This window comes from Crocuta crocuta, unplaced genomic scaffold (assembly GCF_008692635.1).
Source record: "Crocuta crocuta isolate KB4526 unplaced genomic scaffold, BGI_CrCroc_1.0 scaffold231, whole genome shotgun sequence".
In the NCBI taxonomy this organism is placed as follows: domain Eukaryota; kingdom Metazoa; phylum Chordata; class Mammalia; order Carnivora; family Hyaenidae; genus Crocuta; species Crocuta crocuta.
In genome coordinates this window covers 5969586-5993371 of record NW_027528357.1, presented here as the reverse complement: position 1 = coordinate 5993371, position 23786 = coordinate 5969586, and the positions used below count along the sequence as shown (strand labels likewise).

Here is a 23786-nt window from a genome sequence, read left to right as displayed (position 1 = left end):
ATATTTAAGATAGTTTATTTAGCTATTGTCCAGTAAGCCCAATGTCTAAGATTTCTCAGGGACACTTTTTAAAAACTTCTTTTCCCCACTTGTTAATGGCACAAACTTTCTTTTTTGCTTTGCCTGCTTCATAATTCTTGTAGGAAACTGGACATTTTAAATAGTTTGATATAAAATGTAAATAAGATAACCTTCCCTTTGTGGACTTTGTTGTTGCTGTTTTAATGTGGGTTGTTGTTCTTTGTTTACTAGTAGTTCTTCAAAATACATTTTGCGTGGCCACTGAACTAGGTGCTTCATTAGCTTACTGGTAAACTTATGTTTTGTCCAAATTATCTTAGATCAAAAAAAGGTCAAAGAAAAAAGAAAGAAGGGAAAGAAAGAAAGTGAAAAAGGAAAAGGAAAAGAAAAACAAACAAACAAACAAACAACTCTCTCAGTCTGAGCAGACTGGCTCTGTGTATTCCTTTAATACTTATCCAGGCTGTTTACAACTCTGCTTCTATCTTCAGTTCTCCCCTGCACCGATCCTAAAGGTCAGCTGGAGATAAATGATCAGGGTCTTCTTGGATCTTCCCTGAACACGTGTCTGACACTGGTCATAGGTGTGCACTTCTGGATGCTCCAGCATATACAGCAGCTTTGAAGAACCCTATTTCCCCCATGTATCTCTTTTGCCCACCTCCTCTTTCCTAGGCATTTCGATCTGCTTTAGCTTGTCCCCACTGTTACAGCCTCAGACAGAGGTGGCCAGTATATGCCTTTAAACGCTTTCAGTAAAGACTGCCTGTGAGTGCTTCCAGCTGAGTGATTGCTCTAAGTCAGGCAAAACAAAGACAAGCCTTTGTGCTGGTTCTTCAAGGAGTCATCAGACAGGTCAAAACACTGAAACACAATTCTTTGAGAATAAGGTCCATATTGTTTGCTCTGGCACTAGCAATCTACACAAGTACAGGCTGCTCTCTTCATGGCCACCACTGACCTGGGAGCCAGGGAACGGCAAGTGGGCAATTTAAAGTGCCACAGTGTTCTCTTAACACAATGCCACAGACACTTCATTACTCTTCCCATGGCTGCTGTTTTTAACTAAATTCAGATTTGTATAAAAGTTGATTATGACCAATTTTTGCCAACATTCTTTGTGGTGGGGCAGAGCCCTCGCGATCCCTATTCTGTCATTTGCAGTGACATCCTAATTCTTACATTTTCAAAAATACATTTTAATATCAAATACAAAGAAAGCTGCTTTTCATTTTGTTTCTTTTGAAGTAAAACTCATATACAGCACATTAGTTATTAAAATTTGAACATAAAAACAATTTAAAAAGAATGAAAGCTTACCATTCTTCAAGAGAAGTTTCAAACTGTCAAAATAAAATATCTCAATAAAAATCAAATTTTTAATATTTCAAAAAATAATAGTAAACTTAACTTATACTTAAACTCACTGATAAAACTGTAAGTGCTCCACTTCATATGCTCATTATATTTGGTCAAACTATACTCTGTTATTTCTAAACCATTCATTATACTTCTACTAAGCAGACCTTTCATTATTACTCCAACCTAATTGTTCTTACCTTTCATCTTCTAAATCTTCAATCCTTCATGAAGGGCCGGTTCAATGCCACTTACTCCCAAAATACGTTGCACATAATGAGAAGCGTATTATATCCATTGAATTATAATATATTACCAAAGAGTGGAAAACACATAACAATAGGTATGTTCACAAATGTTTCGTTTTCTATAGTGTACCTCTTTTTAGACTATAAACTCCAAGGTAGGAGTTATGTTCTACAGATATATTCTAAGAGTATCTTGCACTGTGAGGGACAGAAATCACCAAAACCAAATACATAGTTATAATTTTATGAGTTTCTTAGATAATCTCTAATTCCAGATGTTAGGTTGGGTAAACACGATTACTTCTCTTCAATTCCCATGTTGTAACAATATTTCTAAAGAAAAATATATATGTTTGCCAATAAAATCACTGGAACATATACTTTAGAATAATTCCCAGAAATAGAAAGAAATCAGATGAGACTGCTAGTGAAAATGGAGCAAAGAAAAATATAACTAAGAAGAGAAAAATGAAGACCATTTCAGGGGAGGTGAAAGGGCTTCTCTGTGGAGCGCATGAAAAATTCCCAGCATGTGAGAAGAAGCAGGTGAAAATCAAAGTAAATAACTGAAGGCTCGCCTGTGGTGAAGCAGACTAGTCTTATTGCTTTCCATTCTGAGAATCCAGTACACCTGGCTGAAAAGATTCCTTCTAGTCATTGATGTGAGAAGAACGCTCTAGCCACACAAGATCTGCCTGAGATGGAGAGGCTGTCTAAAAATGGAAGTTGTGGTTCTAGAGAGAAACAAAACAGAACCTAGAAAACTAGCAGAATCTCACATAGAAACAAACAGATGGGTAGGGAAAAACAAAGGCTGATTCATCAATGAGTGAAAATACTCTAAGGTACTACAACAAGTTCAAATGCATGCTTATTTAAGTAAAAAAAGAGTACCTCAACTTTCTTGCCTAAACATACTACTTCCTATTTACAAGGAGTTCTGGTATAATTTTGTATATACTGGATAAAAACCTTTGATGTAAGCAGGCTTTGACAGCTGCTAAAACGCAAACAAATAACAGCAGCAAAACAACAACCAAAAAAAAAAAAAAAAGCAAAAAAACTTATGCTCACAACCAGTAATCAGTCTGGTCCATTATTTATAAATACAGAAAAACAAAAAAGAGTATACTTAAGGAAAGATTAGAGCATAACAAATAAGAAAATTTACTTAAGATGTAACAGAAACACTAGAATGAACAAAAAAGAATAATAAATTCAAGGCATATGTATATTTCTCCACAATTAAAAAATAGAAAGATGATTTTTCATTTAAGAATGTTGTTATACAAGGAGTGCCTGGGTGGCTCAGTTGGTTGAGCATCTGACTTTGGCTCAGGTCATGATCTCATGGTTTGTGAATTTGAGTCCCAAGTTGGGCTCTGTGCTGACAGCTCGGAGCCTTGAGCCTGCTTTGGATTCTGTATCTCCCTCTCTCTCTGCCCCTCCCCTGCTCATGCTCTGTCTCTCTCTCTCTCAAAAATAAATAAATATCAAAAAAATTTCTTAAAAAAGAATGTTGTTATGCAAATATGAAAAGACTAAAATATGTAATCATTACATTACCTATATAGATGAGAATTTAGGTTTTTATAAAATTTGCATTTCAAAACAAGGGAGATGGAAAAGCCAATAAACAATATTAAGATGATTTAAATAATTACTTGGAAGAGAAAAAGTATGTGCCTTATGCCATAAACTTCAGATCTGAAGAAGCCAAATGTAAAAAAAAAAAAAAAGATGTACTGAAATAATAAAACATTTTAATAATCTTGATATGAGGAAAATTTTGTTAAATACAAAATTTGTCAGATAATGCTTTTACATATAAATTTTTCAATGAAAAAGTACTGCAAATAAGTTAAAAATTACTACAAGCAGAAAAAATATATAATTAACATAAAAGAATAGAGAGATTTGTCTATACTTCTGCACATATGAACAGCAATTAAGAGAAAATTAAATACAAGTGGGCAGAAACCATAGGATGCTCTAGGTGTGCTAACTAATCTATATATTTTTAGCCATATCTATGTTCATGCACATATAATTACATACACACAGATATATGTTAAATGAATACTATATGTATATTAATATGTAAAAGAAGCAATAACCTAGCATCAGGTTTTCATTAATTTGCCCATCTCCCTCATTACCTCCTACTTAATCCTCTCCTCTAAACTAGTTTCAGAATTTGCAAAACTGAAATTTTTTTGTGCTAACAGTATAATCGATTTAATGAAATCAAAAAAAAAAAACTTCTGAAGAGACTGAACTCATCTACATAATAAAAAAACTGATGAATGCAGTTGTTTGAAATCCCAATGGGTTTTGCATGTAATACGACAAGCTTATTCTAAAATTTACCAGTACCAAGAACGGCCAAAGAAATATAAGGAAGGAAGAAAAGAGGGAACTACCATACCAGAGATTAAAACATATTATGGGGGCATCTAGATGGCTTGTAGGTTCAGCATCTGACTCCTGATTTCGGCTCAGCTCATAATCTCACAATCGGTGAGATGGAGTCCCGCCTGTTTGGGATTCTCTCTCTCCCTCCCCCACCCACGAGCTCTCTCTCTCTCAAAATAAATAAATAATCTTTAAAAAAACATACTATGAAGCATGTTTAGTAAAATGTGGTACTATCATAGAGAGGTAAAATTAACCAGTGGAATGATGGGAGTTAGAAACAGATATAATCACATATGAAAATTTCGGGGCGCCTGGGTGGCTTAATCGGTTAAGCGTCCGACTTTCGCTTAGGTCATGATCTCGCAGTTCGTGGGTTCTAGCCCCACGTCGGGCTCTGTGCTGACTGCCAGCTCAGAGCCTGGAGCCTGTTTCAGTCTGTGACTCCCTCTCTCTCTGACCCTCCCCTGCTCACGCTGCCTCTCTCTCTCCTAGAAATAAATAAAACATTAAAAAAAATTTTTTTTAATTTAAAAAAAAAAGAAAATTTGATATATGATAGATGTTGTATAACAGATTTCTAAGAAATGACTGGATTTTACAAAAACCCGATGTTGAGAAAAATAATTTTCTCCATTTTTACAAATGAATATAAGTACATATTCCATTCTTTGTATCTGCACACACACAAAAATACAACTTCACATTGTTAAACAATTAAATATCAAGCAAAATAAACATTAAAATTTTAGAAGAAATAGAAGAAAAATTTTCATGATTTACTATAGAGTTCTTAAACAAGATACCAAGCACTTAAAGGGAAAATGAAAGATGTAAGTATATTAAAATTAAAAACTTATTTTAACCAAAAGATATCATAAAGTAAAAAGACAAGTCAAACTGAGAGAGTAAGTTTAAAACACATAGCAAATTAAAGATAGCAACTTGTTCTGACAGATCAGTAAGAAAATCCAAATAAACCCAAAAGACAATGGCAAACGATAAACGTGCAGAGAAGAGAATGAGAGTTCAGTGAGTATATTAGATCCTAAACTAATCAATAATTAGGAAAATATTATCCCTCAGTTTAACTTGTAACTCATGGTCCTACATACTGCAGAAACCTACCAACAGACTGATTATATAATAATAGTCCTAAGAAACCATTTGAAGTTGAAGTATGACAAGAAAGTCAGAAATATTTGGCTAAGAGGCTCTTTAATAATTGTGACATAATTATACAAAATTGTTAAAATCCTCAACAAGCATATAATGCTTATACTATCAGTTTAATCCTTTTGGTAGCACAACAAAAAATGATGTATTTTATAATGATAAAATAGGTTACCTACATATTTTAAAAATAGAGTTAAATTTGGTATAAAAATTTTAGGAGAATCTATGAAAATACTACCATAGAAACATTTTTGTAGATGTAAGTCTTGAAGCAATAAAGAATAACTATTTTAATCAGACTTTGATCTAAGAAGGCAAAACTTAACATACCTAGTATTCAAATAACATTGATACTTAAATGGTTAACAAAGGGCAGGCTTACAATACCACAAAAAACTCTGGAGTTTTATATTCATAATTACTTATCTGAAATATTTAGAAAAGTTTTAGAAATCTCTTAAAGTTGCTAAATTATTTTTAAAATTCCTCTTAAAATTAAGCTTAGAATTTCACTTACTGCCATAAATATTTTAGATATTTAGAAACACAAATTATAATTCACAGTGAACCAATTTTACCCAACGAACCACAAAATTCCATACATTTTTTATTTCTTTTTCAAAAAGCAAGAGAAACAAAAGTGAAAGGGTACTAAAAATGTCACATTGGACATACTTTTAAAAATTAACACATTACTGGGAAATCAAAAACTTTATTTGCTTTTAGCTCTAAACCATGGTTCACAAAATTCTGCTTGATATATATAACATTCTAACTCACCGGGTTATTTAACTTCATATTTCTATTAAAAAGTATTACCAAATTTTTTATATATTTAAATGCTATTTAAATTTTTAAGGCAAAGTATCATATAACCTTCTATTTTCCATTCTAAAAATTAAGAAAAAATAACTTTATAGTAGGAATCTCCTTTTTATTATAAAATATTTGTAGATGTGGAATACTAATACTGAATACTATTTTCCACAATTGTGACCAACTTTCATCTGGGAAGAATACTCATACCATTGAATTTGCAATCAATTTGGAGTTTCCTAGTTAACCTACTCAAGAGTCCAAATCATCTTGAAAACATGGGCAATGTTTATCAAATAATATGCCAAATTCAAAGTTAAAAAAAAAACCAAGTACATCCTCCCCATGTTTTAAAAAGCAGCTTCATGCAAAATTTGAAATAATTTTAAAAATTATGTCTGAACCCATTCATTCAAGTGTATATATTTAAGGAACTGATATATAAATTCAACAAAGTCACAGGATACAAAATCAACATACAGAAATCTCTGACATTTCTATACACCAATAATGAAGCAGAGAAAGTGAAATCAAAGAATCAATCCTATTTACAGTTGCACCAAAAACCATAAGACACGAAAGAATAAACCCCAACCAAAGAGGTAAAAGACCTGTACTCTGAAAACTATAGAACGCTGATGAAAGAAATTGAAGAGGACACAAAGAAATGGAAAAACATTCCATGCTCATGGATTAAAAGAACAAATATCGTTAAAATGTTTACACTACCCAAAGTAATCTACCCATTTAACACAATTCCTATCAAAATACCACCGGCGTTTTCCTCAAAGCTAGAAATACAATCCTAAAATTTATATGGAACCAGAAAAGACCTGCATAGCCAAAGCAATCTTATAGGAAAGAAAAGATGAAGTCATCACAATCCCCAACTTCAAGGTATACAAAGCTGCAGTCATCAAGACAGTAAAGTGCCAGAACAAAAACAGACATAGAGATCAAGGAACAGAATAGAAAACCCAGAAATGGTCCCCCAACTATATGGTCAACAAATTTTCAACAAAGCAGGAAAAAATATCCAAAGGAAAAAAGATAGACTCTTCAACAAATGGTGTTGGGAAAATTAGACAGTAACAGGCAAAAGAATGAAGCTGGACTGTTTACTTATTATCATATGCAAAAATAAATTTAAAATGGATAGAAGATCTAAATGTGAGGCAGGAAACCATCAAAATCCTAGAGAAGAACACAGGTAGCAACCTTTTTGACTTCAGCCATAGTAACTTCTTACTAGATTCATCTTTGGATGCAAGAGAAACAAAAGCAAAAATGAACTACTGAGACTTCATCAAGATAAAAAGGTTCTGCACAGCAAAGGAAACAATCAACAAAACTAAAAGGGGGCCCACGTAATGGAAAAAAATTATATGCAAATGACACATGATAATGGTTTAGTATCCAAAACATATAAAGAACTTATCAAACTCAACACCTAAAAAACAAATAATTCAGTTAAGAAATGAGCAGATGACATGAATAGACACTTTTCTAAAGGAGACATCCAGATAGCTAACAGACACATGAAAAGATGCTAAACATCACTCATTACCAGAGAAATACAAATCAAAACCATGAGATACCACCTCATACCTATCAGAATGGCTAAAAGTAACAACACAAGAAACAATAGGTGTTGGCGAGGAGACAGAGAAAGGGGAACCCTCTTATACTGTGCGTGGGAATGCAAATTGGTGCAGTGACTCTGGAAAGCAGTATGGCGGTTCCTCAAAAGTTAAGAACAGAACTACCCTACAACCCAGCAATTGCACTACTAGGAATTCCCCCAAAAGATACAAACATACTGATTCAAAGGGTACATGCACCCTGATTTACTTATCAACAATAGCCAAATTACGCACAGCCCAAATGTCCATCGACTGATGATGAATGGATGAAGAAGGTGCAGTATATATATTACTCAGCCATCAAAAAGAATGAAGTCTTGACATTTGCTATGACATTGATGGAGCTAGAATGTATTGTGCTAACCAAAGTAATTCAGAGAAAAACAAATAACCATATGATTCACTCAGATGTGGAATTTAAGAAACAAAACAGATGAACATAGGATGGAAAAAAAGAGAGGAAAGGCAAACCATAAGAGACTATTGAGAACAAACTGAGGTTTGCTAGTAGGGAAGTAGGCAAGGTGTACACTAAATGGGTAATGTGTATTAAGGGGGGTGGGGGGCACTTGTGATGAGAACTAGGTGTCACACTTTAGTGACAAAAAACTAAATTGTGCTCCTGAAACCAATTAGTATGTTAACTAACTACAATGTAAATAAAAAATTGATATAAAACAAACAAAATAAATAAAATAGATCAAACAAAAAGGCATTTATTTAATGCCTATAATGTGCCAAGTACTGGTAGGTACTATTGTTACTGATGACTTACATACAAACTCTAAATTCCAAAATCTTACAATTTTACTTTCCATAAAGTAACAACTAAAATACAATGTATTAATTGTCACAGTAGTGGGCACTAAAATGTCTTATGAGATTTCAAAGGAAGACAGTTATCCTAAGCTTTGGAGAGCAAAGATGGTTTTATGGGAATAGGAGGGCTAAACAGAGATAACAGCAATCTCATAGGTTAAGGCCCAGAGGTTGGGGGTAATCAAAGCTAGACAGAACATATGAAAGGACATGAAGGTTAAGAGTAAATATTATTTTATAAAGGGATTTTGATGCCATGCCACAGGATAGGAATTAATCATTATGACAATAGAGAGTCAGAGGAGGATTTTAAGCAGATTATCAGCTACAACATATTCAGACAGAGAAGGCATATGGCCTGTTATATGGAGGATGGGAGGGAAGAGGAAATGACTAGAGAAGAGGAACCAGTGAAATTACTCTCCTAGCAATCCTGGCAAAAATGAGAGTGGTCTGAATGAAGATACTAAAGCATAGATAGAATTGTTTGGATTTGAGACACATTCCAGAGCTGGAATCAAAACAAATTAGTAACTGTATATAAAGTGTGAGGAAAGGTGAGTGGTCAATATAATTAATCAGTCTCCTGATTTATGGTCCTGGGTGAATAAATGGTGCCATTAACTGCACCTAGGAGCACAGAAGAAAGAAGAAATCACTAGTTCAATTTATGTTTCAAATTTGAGGTGCTCCAATGACATATATAAAAAGGTGTTCAATGGGCACTGGATATATGGGTCCTAGAAAAAAAAAGTAAAATTTGAGCTGGAAATCTCAATTTAATCTACATATACAGTGTATAAATGACATAAATCCAAATGGGATCACCCACGAGGAGAATAGAGTCAGAAGAAGACATAGTTTGAGAGCACCAGTATTTCCAACATGGGCAGAGAGAGCCATAAAGACTGGCTGAAATATTTACCAAGTGGGAAGAAAGCCTGTTGACAGTCAAGTTAGCAAAACAAAACAAAACACTCCAACAACACAGGAATAATATTTTTCCAACAGGTAAAAGTGATTAAAACTTTCATTTCCAACACTATAGAGAGTGGAATTTTCCATTGTATTCACTTGCTTGTTTGTGGTCTGTATGCATATGTGTTTGTAATTCAACAATGTACCAACTACTCCTGCATAATAAACCACTCTTAAACTTAGTGGTTAAAAACAATCCTCATTTTATTTCCTCATAATTATGAGTTACCATGCAAACTGGGTATAGCAGTGGTGGGTTCTTGGTCTTGTCTGAAGGCAACCAATGAGACCACAAACTCATTAATCTGGCAGCTTGACTTGGATAGGTAGTTCTAGACAGCCTCACTCACAGGTCTGCTGGTTTCTGTTGGCTGCACAATGGGCCCCCTCTCTACTTGGGTCATTCATCCTCAAAGAAGCTATATTAGTTACGCTTATTTACATGGGAAGCTTATGGGAGCAAGAGAGTAACAGCAGAGGCTTCAAGGCCTCTTGAGACTTTGCTTAAAAAGTGTCTGGTATTTCTTATGACATGTCTGTTGTTCAACACAAATCCCAAATCCAGTCTATGTTTAAAGGCTGGGAAAATAGGGTTTGCCTGTTAATGGAAGGAGGTATAAAGGATGAGATGGGGCCATTTTAATCCTCCATTTTCTTACCTCTCACCCCAAGAATATACACGTCTTCTATGTGCAAAATATATAAAAGGCTTAAATGTAAGTGTTGAAACCATAAAACTCACCATACAAGAAAACAAAGAAGTAAATCTTCATGACCTAAGATTTCAAAATGAACTATTAAATATGAAACTAAAAGCATAAAGAATTACAACAAAAAAAGGATAAACTGAAATTTATAAAAAATAAAAACTTTTGTACATCAAGGGACATAATCAAGAAAGTGAAACACAACCTATATAAAGGGGGGAAATGCTTGCAAATCATATATCTGATTAGGGTCTAATATTCAAATATGTAAAGAAGTCTTACAACTCAACAACAAAACTGTTGAGGTATGAAAAATGGTTTGGTGGTTCCTCAACAAGTTAAACACAGAATTACCATTCCATTTAACAAAGAAATTCCACCCCTAGGTATACACCCAAAAGAACTGAAAAAAAAAAGGTATACAATAGACAACAGGTGAAACAATCCAAAGGCCCAGATGAATAGTTAAACAAACTATGGTATATACATAGAATGGAATATTGCTCAGCCATAAAAAAGAATAAAGTACTGATACACGGTGCAACGTGGATGAACTTCAAAATGTTATGCTAAGTTACAGAAGCCAGACACAAAAGATCATATTGCATGATTTAATTTATACAAAAAAAAAAAAAATCCAGAATACGTACATCCACAGAAACAGAAAGCAGATTGTGGTTGCCACATTAGGGTAGAGAGGTGAACAGAGATTAAATCCTTAGTATGAATGGGCTGGTGAAAATATTCTGGGACTAGATAGAAGTGATAACTGTACAACATTGTGAATATACTAAATGCCACTGAGTTGTTTACTTTCAAATGGTTATTAATTTTATTGTACATGAATTTTGTCTCAATTTAAAAAACAATAAAATTGGACTCTGGTTAATCATAATGTATCAATATTGATTAATTATGATAAATGCGCTGTTCCTGTTCTAATGTAAGATATTAAAATAGGGAAAATGTGGTCCAGAGTATATATGATACCTCTATATTATCTTCCCAATCTTTCTGTTAAGTTTTAAACTGTTCTAAAATGAAGTTTCTTTTGATATCTTTTTTTACTAAGTTAAAAAAAATAAGTAATTTTACATAAGATTACTTAATTAAAAGTTAGGAAATAATGTTAAGGAAAAAAATATGACCATGGCTTTTAAGTTATGAGGTTTAAACCCAATCATATTAATATGAAACCCCAAAGTTCTAATGGTAATTGTAATATTTTGGGCTAAAATACAAAAGATTCAAAATGCAGAGAAACGTCCAATATATCAGTGTTATGAACAAAATTGTGTCCTACTAAAATTCATACCATCATGGATGAAACTTTTGGGGGGTTGGCGATTACAGTCTGCAGTTGGATGGGTTGTGAATCATGTTGTCAATGGACCATCAGATGGGCTCCTACATAAATTGTCTCCCCGAATTTATGTCTCATGTCGTCCACATCCTGTCTAATACTCTACCGCATTAACAGAGGGATTGAAGGATGCCTGGGTGGCTCAGTCAGTTAAGTGTCCAACTTTGGCACAGGTCAGGATCTCACGGTTCATGGGTTTGAGCCCCGCATCCAGCTCTGTGCTGCCAGCTAGCTCAGAGCCTGGAGCCTACTTCAGATTCTGTGTCTCCCATTCTCTCTGACCCTCCCCTTCTCACACTGTCTTTCTCTCTCAGAAATAAATTAAAAAACATTCAAAAATTTTAAAAGAAAAACCACAGGGATTGATTATGTGCTTTGCTTTGGCCAGTGGGACTTGAACAACTGTAACACAAGCAAATAGTTTAAGCTCTTGCCCACTGAGATCTGCCCTCCTAGAGCACTGTCCCAGACATGGGTGTGAGGCCATCTTAGTCACTATTTCCAGTTGAGTTAGCAGGTGTGTACATCTACATAATTGGCCCCAGGAAAGAACTAACAAAATTGCCCAGCTGAGCTCAGAACAAATTGCTCAATGGTAACCAAATAAATGCTTGTTCTAGCCACAAAGTTTGAGACAGGGAAAGAGAGAAAGAAAGAGAGAGAGAGAGAGAGAATGTGTATGTGTATACCAATAGATAGGGAAAAAAATGCTTACTTTACTGAAAATATTCTTTTTTTTTTATTTTTTTTAATGTTTTATTTATTTCTAGGAGAGAGAGAGAGAGATACAGTGTGAGCAGGAGAGGGTCAAAGAGAGAGGGAGTCACAGACTCCGAAGCAAGCTCCAGGCTCCGAGCTGGCAGTCAGCACAGAGCCCGACGTGGGGCTCGAACCCACAAACCGCGAGATCATGACCTGAGCCAAAGTCGGGTGGCCAACTGACTGAGCCACCCCGGCACCCCACTGAAGATATTTTCATTAGGACAATAAAATCCAAATCCAGATTTCAGTGAATAAACAAGTAATTGGTAGGTAAGGAAACAAATGCTAAATTTATGCAATCCTTTTCAAATGTTAGGTAAGACACAAAGAAAGAGAAAAAGGGATGTATTCAAAAGTGTATGGGATTAAAAAATATTTTCTTGACAATAAGAGAAACATCTATATTTTAAATATTGACAGGAGTGGAGGAGAAGGAAATTTGGAAGAGAGTTGTGAACACCTGATGGAATAAGATCCTTGAAAAAGCTGAAGATGGAATGCAGGTGAAGGGAGTAGCCACTGAGGGGGAAGGACATTTTCCACGGAAGGACAAAAGGAATAATATTTGTGGAATTCAAGAATGTTCATAAGTGGGATAACAAGAGTTTGAAGCACTTCTATTGTCATACCTCCTATTTTCTTTGTGAAGTAAAAGACGAATGAGTGGTGAAGTAAAGGATTTGGAGACCTGAACAAAAGAGAGGACTGGAGTAGCCACCAGACAATACTAGAGAAAGTTCTGGTTGAGAAACAGAACAATTTCAGAGCACTACTAAAGGTTCCACTGAGGTTGCACACCATGACTGTACCACGTCTCTAACTGGGATTTCTGTGTAATATTCTCTGGCACTCTTCAGCAGCCTGGGGTGGAGGAATGGAGATGGTAGATCATGAGGGAGATCTCATCAGGGCTTGCATTTGTCAGACTAGAAGGATGGTAGGATAAACAAGTAAAGGAGCAGATATACCAGTTAGTGACTGTTCAAAGAGATGAATATGGGGGCGCCTGGGTGGCTCCATCGGTTGAGCAGCCGACCTTGGCTCAGGTCATGATCTCACTGTTCGTGGGTTCAGGCCCCACATCGGGCTCTGTGCTGACACCTCAGAGCCTGAGCCTGCTTTGGATTCTGTCTCCCCCTCTCTCTCTGCCCCTCCCCTGCTCCTGCTCTGTCTCTCTGTCTCTCTTTGTTTCAGACTGTCTTTGTCTCTCTCCCTCTCTCAAAAATAAAAAAATTTAAGGGGCGCCTGGGTGGCTCAGTCGGTTAAGCGTCCGACCGGCTCAGGTCATGATCTCATGGTTCATGGGTTTGAGCCCTGCATTGGGCTCTATGCTGACAACTAGCTCCAAGACTGGAGCCTGTCTTCTGATTCTGTGTCCTCCTCTCTCTCTCTGACCCTCCTCTGTTCATGCTGTCTCTCTCTCTCTCTCTCTGAAATAAACATTAAAAAATTTTTTTAAAAAAGAGATGAATACATTAGTCAAGGAAGTAAAGAATGGAAAATGGGAATGACAGAATAGCAAATAGTGAATATTTTTTTAGGATATGAAGTGTCCTTAAGTTTCAAATGAAATATAATAGAATTAACAGAATAAGAGAACTCAAAGTATTACACATTTGGTCAGTAGGGTCAGATGATTATTACTTTTCAGAATTTGAAAACACATATGAAATGATGAAGCATAGCAAAATTTTCTAACTAGAATTGCAGTCATTTCAAAATTTTTGTTTTTTGGTCCTCATAGCTGACCTACTTTCAGGAATAGATGACACAGTAGGAGGGAGAATAGGATGTTATTATATCTCACACACACCTGCCTAGATGCTAGCCCTGCCACTGACTGTGCAATCTTGGGTGAAGTCGACCTCTGGAATCAGTTTCCCCATCTGTAACTGAGGATAATGGCAGTTTCTATCGCACAAGTTTTTTTAAAGGTTTTAAAGAAATCATACATATTAAGTGTTTAATACAGCCTATGATACATAGTAAGCACTTAATATTACCATTACCACTTTTACTGAAAATAATGTTATTTTTGTATAATACATTTTTTATATTTTAAAGAATGATTTCTTTTTTTAATTTTTTAAATATTTATTTATTTTTGAGAGAGAAGAATGATTTCTAAACACTTTCTCTCTATGCCATTCTTTCAAATTATGGTAACATTTCAATGATTTGTATTGATTAAATGAAGGGATAATTTTCAGTTCAGTAGAGATCGCTCCAAATTAAATAAAGCTTTCTCTAGTCTAGGCAGCCTAGAAAAATAAAGTGGAAGAAAAGTAAAACAAAATCTTGTAGGGAAAGTTATCCAGGTAATTGTATCTATCATATTGTCACGTTTTCTCATTCTTTGCAAAAATAAAATATAGAGAAAACGTTCATAGTGACTCTACTTTGAAGAATTTTCTTTTCAAAATTCAAACTGCAATTAAACTATTATGAATGCACAGACAAGCTTATGGCAGATACATCTTTGCTAACCACAGGCTCTATACTATATTATTCATTCTGATTATAATGGAAACCACTGTGATTCGGTGGGCAAACAAACTATAATGGTTGATCCAAAAAAGGCTGATCTTGGGGCACCTGGGTGGCTCAGTCAATTGAGTGTCAAATTCCTGATTTTGACTCAGGTTCCAGCAACACAGTTTGTGGGTTCAAGCCCACAACCGGGTCTGCGCTGACAGCATGGAGCCTTCTTGGGATTCTGTCTCTCTTTTCTCTCTGCCCCTCCCCTACTTGCTATTATTCTCTCAAAATAAAATAAATAAATAAATAAATAAATAAATATTTTAAAAATTGATCTTTTCATTCATTACTATAGTCCATACCCAAAGCAGATGACAGCTTTATAAATATTTATAGAGCTTTATCTAATAAAAGATTAAGATGATTCTGATTAAAAACAAAACAAGCACCATCCCCATAAGAAACCCTACAACATTCAGCAGTAGCCCCGAGCCCTAGAAACTCATCTGATGTCTCTACAGACTGGCCTATTTTGGACATTTGACATTAATGGGATCATACAATATGTGGTCTTTTGTGATTATGGTAATGGTTATACAAGTCTGTAAATGCACTAAAAACCATTTATTTGTACACTTTAAATTACAAGCTTTATGGTATGTAAATTATCTCAATAAAGCTGTTTTAAAAATCAAGCACTTTATAGAGAGAAACACATGTGAAAATGGTGTATTTAAAAGAAGGTGAACTGCAGGCCTAGAGAGGGCATCACTTTCTCTCTGTCCTCAACCCCACCCCAATCCCATCATAAATGTACTCCTTACAGTCCCAAGAAAAACCCAGTTTCAATGGGAAGAAATGTCACTGTGAATTGAACAAAGTCAAGAATATTATTTGAGCCATACTTTCAGATTTGGGGGCCTCAGCAGAAGAAATTTACCTATTTCGGCAAAACACCCCTTTCTCTTTTGCTGGCTACCAAACCCTTCATGAATCAGCCTGTCCTCATCATTGAGCAAGTTTTTTCCAACAGTTGGAGTAATAAAACATGAAGTTTCGGGAATTTGGAGAGTTAATTAACCAGTTACCTGCTTTGACTCCTAACCCCCAAATCCAGAGGAAATCACATAATCTGCAACTCAAAACAGAACATATTTTGTGCATTTCATCTTGGGAACTGCCATGGAATTTGGGTGGAAGTTCCAGCTGGTAATCACCAAGTTGTTGCTTCTCTACCTTATTTTGCCCTCTGCATGCATAATCTCTTAGAACTGGAAAAGGGGTGAGCCCTGTGGCTCCCCCCAGTATTAGACAGATAAAGATAGTACCTGGGATTACAGACAATAAATGAATAAAATTGAATAATGTTAAACGCCTCCCAAAGGTATAATCAGCTGACAACTTTTATTGGATCAAATGTTTTTTTTATTCTTTTTTTTTTTTTAACGCTTATTTTTGAGAGACAGAGCACAAGTTGGGTAGGGACAGAAAGAGGGAGACGGAATTCAAAGCAGGGTCCAGGCTCTGAGCTGTCAGCACAGAACCCTATGTGGGGCTCGAACTCAAAAACTGTGAGGCCATGACCTGAGCTGAAGTCAGAAGCTTAACCAACTGAGCCACCTAGTCACCCCTGGATAAAATGTTTTTAAGTGGTAAAAATGCTGAAAAGAAATGTCCTTTCCTGCATTTTGTTCAGGAATTTTAGAATTATCTAACTACAATCAGACACACATTTATAAAAATTCGGTATTTTCTCAGGATAATTGTACATTTTATATATTTTGACACAAGTAACCCACTCTATTGGAAACTGGATTCTATGCTTAGATTTAACTAATTCTGAATTATAATCTATAGGAAAATATAATACATAATCTTTCCACAAAAACCCACATGTGTTTACCTTTTTTGAAAATAACAGATCCCATTAGCTTTTGTTTACCCCAAAAATCACAAACTATATTTTAAAAATTTCCTTCAAGTCCAGTTTCCTTAATTTTCTTAAATGTTTGAATAAAGACTATGAATGTAAAATTGTCTAATTACTCCTAGCAAAAGTTCATTTTTCCAAGTGACATTGGAAAGTTCTTTTCACTTTAGTAGGGAAGAAAAAAATGTATCTTTTTAAAGAAGATAGGTGGCTACTAATTCATTCCCCAAATATTAATTCAAATATAACTAAATGTCTTATCAATAACTGTAGTAACCTATACAGAAAATATAGCATGAAAAACATAAATAAATATACTCTATAAATATACTCTATTACCAGTTCAACTAGCAATTTTAACTACCAAATTTTTAGTCAAAATAAAACAACAGGTTTTTTAAATTTGGAAAATAGAAAGTCTACAATAAGTACTGAAGACAGTTTTTAAAAATGGTTATTTATAAGTAATCTTTTGATTTGTTTTGTTTTGTTTTTGTTTTTTAGTTTATCTGTTTATCTTGAGCAAGAGAGAGAAGGGCAGAGAGAGGAGTGAGAGAATCCCAAGCAGGCTCTGCACTATCAGCACAGAACCTGAAATGGGGCTTGAATCCATGAACCATGAGATGAGACCGAGACCTGAGCCAAAGTCAAGAGTCAGATGCTTAATCTACTGAGCCAACCAGGTGCTCCTCCCAATTAATCTTTCAAATAAAGTTTATACATATATTCACTTATAAACACATTATTATTATTATTATTACAGTTTTTGTCTGGAATTGTGTTTATCTGACATTGTTATTTGTGTTTCATGTTTTCAAAAAACGAATATTCCACGTCAGTGAGAATTAAGGACTTTTTTTGCCTGTAAGAGTTATAAAACAGAAACTGAAAGGGGCTTTGGAGTTAGAAGGAATTCAGTTCAAATTCATCTCTAATGCTTACTACTTGTATGATGATGAATAAATTACTTGACTTTCCTAAGTATTACAATTTTCATCAATAAGGTAGGACTCCTATAAAGTACAAATACAGAAACATATATTTGATAGGTGCCTAGAAAATACCAAATGTTTGATAAATGATAGCTCATACTGTATTGGATGGATAGGGGCTTTAGATGAATGTAGAAAGGAAAAGTTCTGCTTCAGGTCCTCATTTATTTTTCCATTCAACAGACATTTACTGAGTGCCTACTATATTAGGCTCTAAGCTAAGCACGAGAAGACAACATTAAACAAGTCACTCTGGTGCTAGTCTTCATAAAGCTTTTTATTCATTCAGCTGGCTAATTTACATAACACATTTACATACGAAAGGCTCTTTTCTCACTTTCCCTGAAGATAAGCTATAAAACATCGTAGTTTACTTTGTGAATTATTTTATCTAAGGTAATCTTTCAGCTGTCCTTATTCATAGTGTTTAACAGTTTATGAATTGCTCAGAATCCCAAGTGGGACTGGGTAAAAAACATGGGTTTTGATAACTGTGTGTTTAAATCCCAATTCTAGCTTGTGATCTTGAATAAGGTCTCAACTACTCAAATTGTTATTTCCCTGTCTGTCAATTAGATATAACAATAACCATTCAAAAATAGTTTTGAGCTATTATACTTGTTAATGTAGCTGTTATAGTATAGCTATTATAATCATAGCTATTGTAATTGTTTATTAAAACACCTATGAATTTTTATCATTTAAAAACATGCATAATCATTAATTAAATCACACACAAAGTATACAGTATATCCTATCAATAAATATTAACTTACTTCTATCTACTTAACAATAATTTTCAAGACACCATCAGACCTATGGTCCACAAAGCATTTTCTGAAAAGATATGCTGACTTCGGGAAAGAAAGACAAATATATAAATATAAATAAATATAGTACTAATAAAAGATTGTAAAATTATAATATAGAAATAATAATAACTAATATATTATGAGGGCATAGCATATTCTGGGACTTTGTCCAAGACAATATCATTATCTCCACTCTTATCTAAGGTCACAGAATATGTGACTTTAAAGGCTGCAATTTTAAGAACTACACTCTAATATAGTAGACAAATGCTACATCAAGCATCATGACTGGTCCATCTGAACGTTCTGAGCCAGATCCAGGAACAGTAGTGAGGGAAGAGAAATAGCACAAACCTATCCTCTTGTTTGGACAGGATAATTGTGCAGTAATTGCACAGAACAATCTTAATGAAAGGTATGAGAAGGTTTTTATCATTCCTGTCATCTTTGAAAATAACCGGAAGTTACAGTGATATCAAGACTGAACTCCCTTCAGAATAATAAAGGCAAACAGTTTAAAAAGACAGAATCATTACATTCTCTTTCAACAGACCTATTACATATTTCTTTAGAACAAAATAACTCATTAAGAAGGGCACGCTGTCCTTTTACACACCAATTTACTCATCTAATCATCTAATCAGTTTAGTGTCCCTAAAAACGATGTAAATACTATTTAATTTACTAGTCAAGTTGGCTTATGGAAATTACTACTTAGCATGATTGCCTCAGGATAACGAACAAACAGGTAGGGAAAAAAACTATTTAATAAGGTCGTTTCACCCTTCTGAAGTGAGACTCAAAAACATGTCCAGATTAGTAAATTATACCACTAAGCAAAGATTCTAGAAAATATTCCATGTATCACTAAAAAAAAAATAACTCCCCGGGTTCTTTAAGTAACAGCCCTTATAGGCTCTATCAAGTTTACAAAAACGTTAGCATTTTAAATCTTACCCGTTGCAAGTGCTCTTGTATTTTAGATTCCACATTTTCAATGTGAGAAATCATTTTGTTGACACATGGTGCTGGGATGTTTACCAAAGCACAGCTCTGACGTCGGCATGGGTAGCTAAAGTAAATGCCTTTATTCACCCCTTAAAGATAAAGCAGACAGGAATTAGTTAATAGTTACATACAAAATAGTAAACTGTGATATTCAGAATATGCAAATATTCTGCTTTATTAATACTAATACTTTTTAAATTTCTTTAAAAAACACATTGATAAGGATTTCATAAAATTATAGAATGGTATGATATTAAATGATACTAAATTATATGTAATTATATAAAGTATTCCATAACATCATAAACTAAACATTGAAAAAAAACCTAAAGAAAACAGGCAAAAAAAAAAAAAAACCCAGTTAATCCAGTAGTTTCTAACTAGTTCCTTAATCACTTAAAAAATTCCTTCAAAATATATTCCAAATTCTCCGTTCAAAGAGAGTCCACATCTCCCAGCGTAAATAATATCCAACTACTCATGCATTAAAGAAGTTCTTTAAAACCAGCATGGGTTTCTCTTGCTGAAAAAAAAAATAAAAGCAGGTCCCCTTCATCCTTATAATAACCTCATTTTCTACCTTCCATTTCTGAAAATTGGAGTCTCATGCAAAGAGTGATTGATGTTCCCACTATAGCATTCAAGTTGTACTCATCATAAAATCCACTCAGTCCGATGTGCCTCAGTGATTCTAATCCTGGCATGTCCCGAATCGACTGAAGGTTGCAGAAGCACAGCAAAGTTGTCCATGAAACTCCACCAAAGTGCTTACTTGCAGTCCTTTTGCCTCTAAGGACTCTACTGGGCTGGATGATAGCTGCAATCACTGATCTTAAATGCAAGATACAAAATAGGCTTGGTGCCTCAGTGAGAATAGTGTGATGTCCTCATTTCGGCTGACCTTGAAGAACATAGAAGTTATGCTCCTTCCTCCAGACTGTGCTTTTTGTTTCAATGCCAACTCATAGAGAGTAAGGATCTTCATTTAAACAGCAATTTTTAAAATATCTTTTAAACAAAGTCTCATAATACCCTCCTCCAAAAATATAATCTCTGTGAAAACAGCATATGTTTCATTTATAAACAAAGATTCACACTATCCTATATGTAACAAATATGTATATGTATATGTTTATAAATATGTTTATATATATGTACATACACATACACACTAACAGTTTTTGAGAATTAAAATATGTGCCAAACATGGAACTATGCTAAGTACTTTTGATTCCACATTTTATTTAATTCTCACAACAATCTTATGAAATGGATTATCTTGATTTCATAGATGAGGAAACAAAGGCTTAGAGAAATTATATAATGTGTCCATTTCCACAGAGCTGGTAGGTGGGAAAACTGAGACCTAAACTGTATCTTCTTGGCTTTGGAGTATAAGCCATACTTTATGGTTGTCTTTATATTTTTACAAAGGTGGCCAAAAAATTCAAAGCAGTCTTAAAAATATATTTCAGGGCATCTCAAATGTCTCATATATCACTCATTTTTGAATTTTGATTGTTCCTTCAAGATATCAGTACTGATATTCCAATGTAGCTTAGTTTGCTTTGACTGTACTCAACACATATACTTGCTATGAATATTTCGTGTTATATTATATCTTTCCTCTTTAGTTCATACACTGATATATATTTTCATCTCTGTAATAGTCATAGGGCTAAAGAACAAGCTGGTGAAAATTACATATTGATCTCCTATCCAAATATCTTGATAAGGGCATGTTGCCCTTCCCTCTAGAAATAAGAAAGTTTTAATACACATTTAACAACGAGGCAGTTGTCCTTAGTCTCAAAACATTTGTTTTGCTTCATTAAATGTGGAGAAAACAAAGATAGTAATGACTCATTTAACATTTTTCTGTATGTACCACTTTCAACCTATTATGTGAATAATAATTAATTTCCATAGCACCCCTATGGTTTAGGATTAACATTTTGCATACAAGAAAGTGAAGAAATACGATGAAGTTAAAATTTGCAATAAAAGTCTGAAAAGACATGGCAGCTTGAATAGCGCAACACAGAACCAGAATCCAGGAGTTATTATCACTGTTTTTATTCTAATACAGGCATAGTATAAGTTACAACTTTCCATTTCTTTCTAATTTAGAGACACCCTAGATCACTACACTAGATGCCCATTTTCATTCATGTTTTGACTGGAGTATTAACTCACTATGCTTAAGCTAAAGTTAGTCTCTAACCTGAGATTTCTGACTTACTAAATGAATGGGTTAGTAGGGTGTTATACAAAATCTTTTTTACTTTAAATTCCATGATACAGCTAATTAATGATTTTAGTCAAAATACTAAAAGGACTCCTCCTCGTGAAGCCTGTGCACAAATTGTCAAGGTGAGTGTTTAAAGACGAGCTCAGTAAAGATTTATATCCTCTCTTAATATCTGCCCAACTTTAACTCCCTTGCTCAGAATCAATGCCTAAGAGGTAAGATCTTCCTGGATCCAGGCTACAGTTGAGGTTTGTTGGCTCTGCAACATGAAATTTCCATTTGAGAAAAATATGGACTGGCTGATTTCATGGGCAAATGAAATTAAAATGCTATGTTCATAAACTGCCAACTCTCTTTGCTCAGTGAATGTGATCCTTTCATAATTTATTCACCCAGCCCATCCTTCCTTCTCTCCTGCTTTTCACATGTGGTTCCTTTACGTCCATTACCCGAATTACTGTATTGTCCCTTTATCTGAACTCAGCACTCAAAAGAAAGCTTATCTGAACACAGATTTGTTTTTCATATTCTTGCAATATTCTCTCTCCCTCTCTCTCTCTGCCCCTCCTGCGCTCATGCATGTGCTCTCTCTCTCAAAAATAAACATTAAAAAAAAAAAAAAACCAAGAAGTTGAATGGTGTTGGTAAAAAAACACCTGCAAGGGATGGAGAGAAAATCTTAAAAGTCCAGTGCTGACAGAATGTAGCAGTTTCATCAACACCTCAATAACAAACACTCTTTGGTGTCACATCTTAGGAAGAAGGTCAGTACATTAGAGTAAGACCTCCTGTAGACCCACCCTAAAAATTTTTATATCAAGCTGTAATATAATACATATAACAGACTAAATGTAGCCAAATTAGAGAGAATTGGTAAATTTCTTGGTGCATATATATAGTAAACGCACATATACATTATTGCAGGAAACCAAGTATATACCATTTTTTTAAATATATATTTATTCATTTTGAGAGAGAGAGGGAAAGAGAGAGACAAATCAGGCAGAGAAGGGGAAGAGAGAGAGGGAGCGAGAGAATCCCTAGCAGGCTCAGCACAAAGCCCAATGTAGGGCTCAATCTGATGAACCATGGGATCTGACCTGAGCAGATAGCAAGAATTGATGCTTAAGTGACTGAGCCACAAAGATGCCCCAAGCATATACCACTTTTAAATTGATCAAATGATTAGCTGAGCTGCCTGCTAGAAAAAGACTCAATTCTCTTCAGAGAAAAATAATAGAACCCAGAATCTTAACAATGTACTACACAAATATCCAGTATTCAATCATCAAAACAAAAATCAAAAAAATGTGTTTTAAAAGTCTAGGGAAAGAGTCAGTAGAAACTGAATTCATGATATCCCAGGAGTTGTACATAGCAAAGATTTTAAAGTAACTATTATAAATATGTTCAAAAAGGTAAAGAAAAAATATGTTCAGGTAATGAAAGGAAGATTTGGTCTTTATAATTGAACACGTAATTAGTATCAGCATAAAAATTAAAACTATGAAAAAAATGGAAATTCTATAACTGAAAAGTATGAAAATTTAAATTAAAAAATATATTGGTTGGACTTACCAACAAATTGGATATGGAAAGGACTCAGTGAATGTGTAGATTAACTAATAGAAATTATCTAATTTAAAGAACAGAAACAAAAGTGAAAAGAACAGAACTGCGGGCCAAAAATCAAACAATCTAACATGTGGGGTTGAGGTTCTTGAAAAAAAAAAATTTAGAGTGAAAAATATGTATGGAAATAAGAGCCACATTATTTCAAAATTTGATGAAAAAAATCACTGACTTACACATCTAAAAATCTCAGCAAATTCCAAACAATTAAAATATAAAGAGAATTAATTATATCTGGGAATATCATAGTGAAATTGCAGAAAAATGGTAATGAGGTAGTCTTTAAAGTAGCCAGAGAACAAACTATAGAGTAATAGGATATGAATAACAGCTATATTTCTCGTCAGAAAAAAATGCAGGCCAGAATATAATAGAA

The 23786-nt window shown here is 34.3% G+C and overlaps 1 protein-coding gene across 1 annotated transcript in view; it reads right to left on the bottom strand.

The window, feature by feature from the left end:
* CCDC178 (coiled-coil domain containing 178) overlaps positions 1–23786 on the bottom strand; it is a 422000-nt gene that overhangs the window by 358090 nt on the left and 40124 nt on the right. The window contains exons 4-5 of the mRNA XM_077753827.1: positions 19477–19616; positions 1342–1364 (exon numbers count right to left, since the gene is read on the bottom strand). Coding sequence (XP_077609953.1) covers positions 1342–1364; positions 19477–19616 — 163 coding nt within the window. The remainder of the gene's footprint in view (positions 1–1341; positions 1365–19476; positions 19617–23786) is intronic.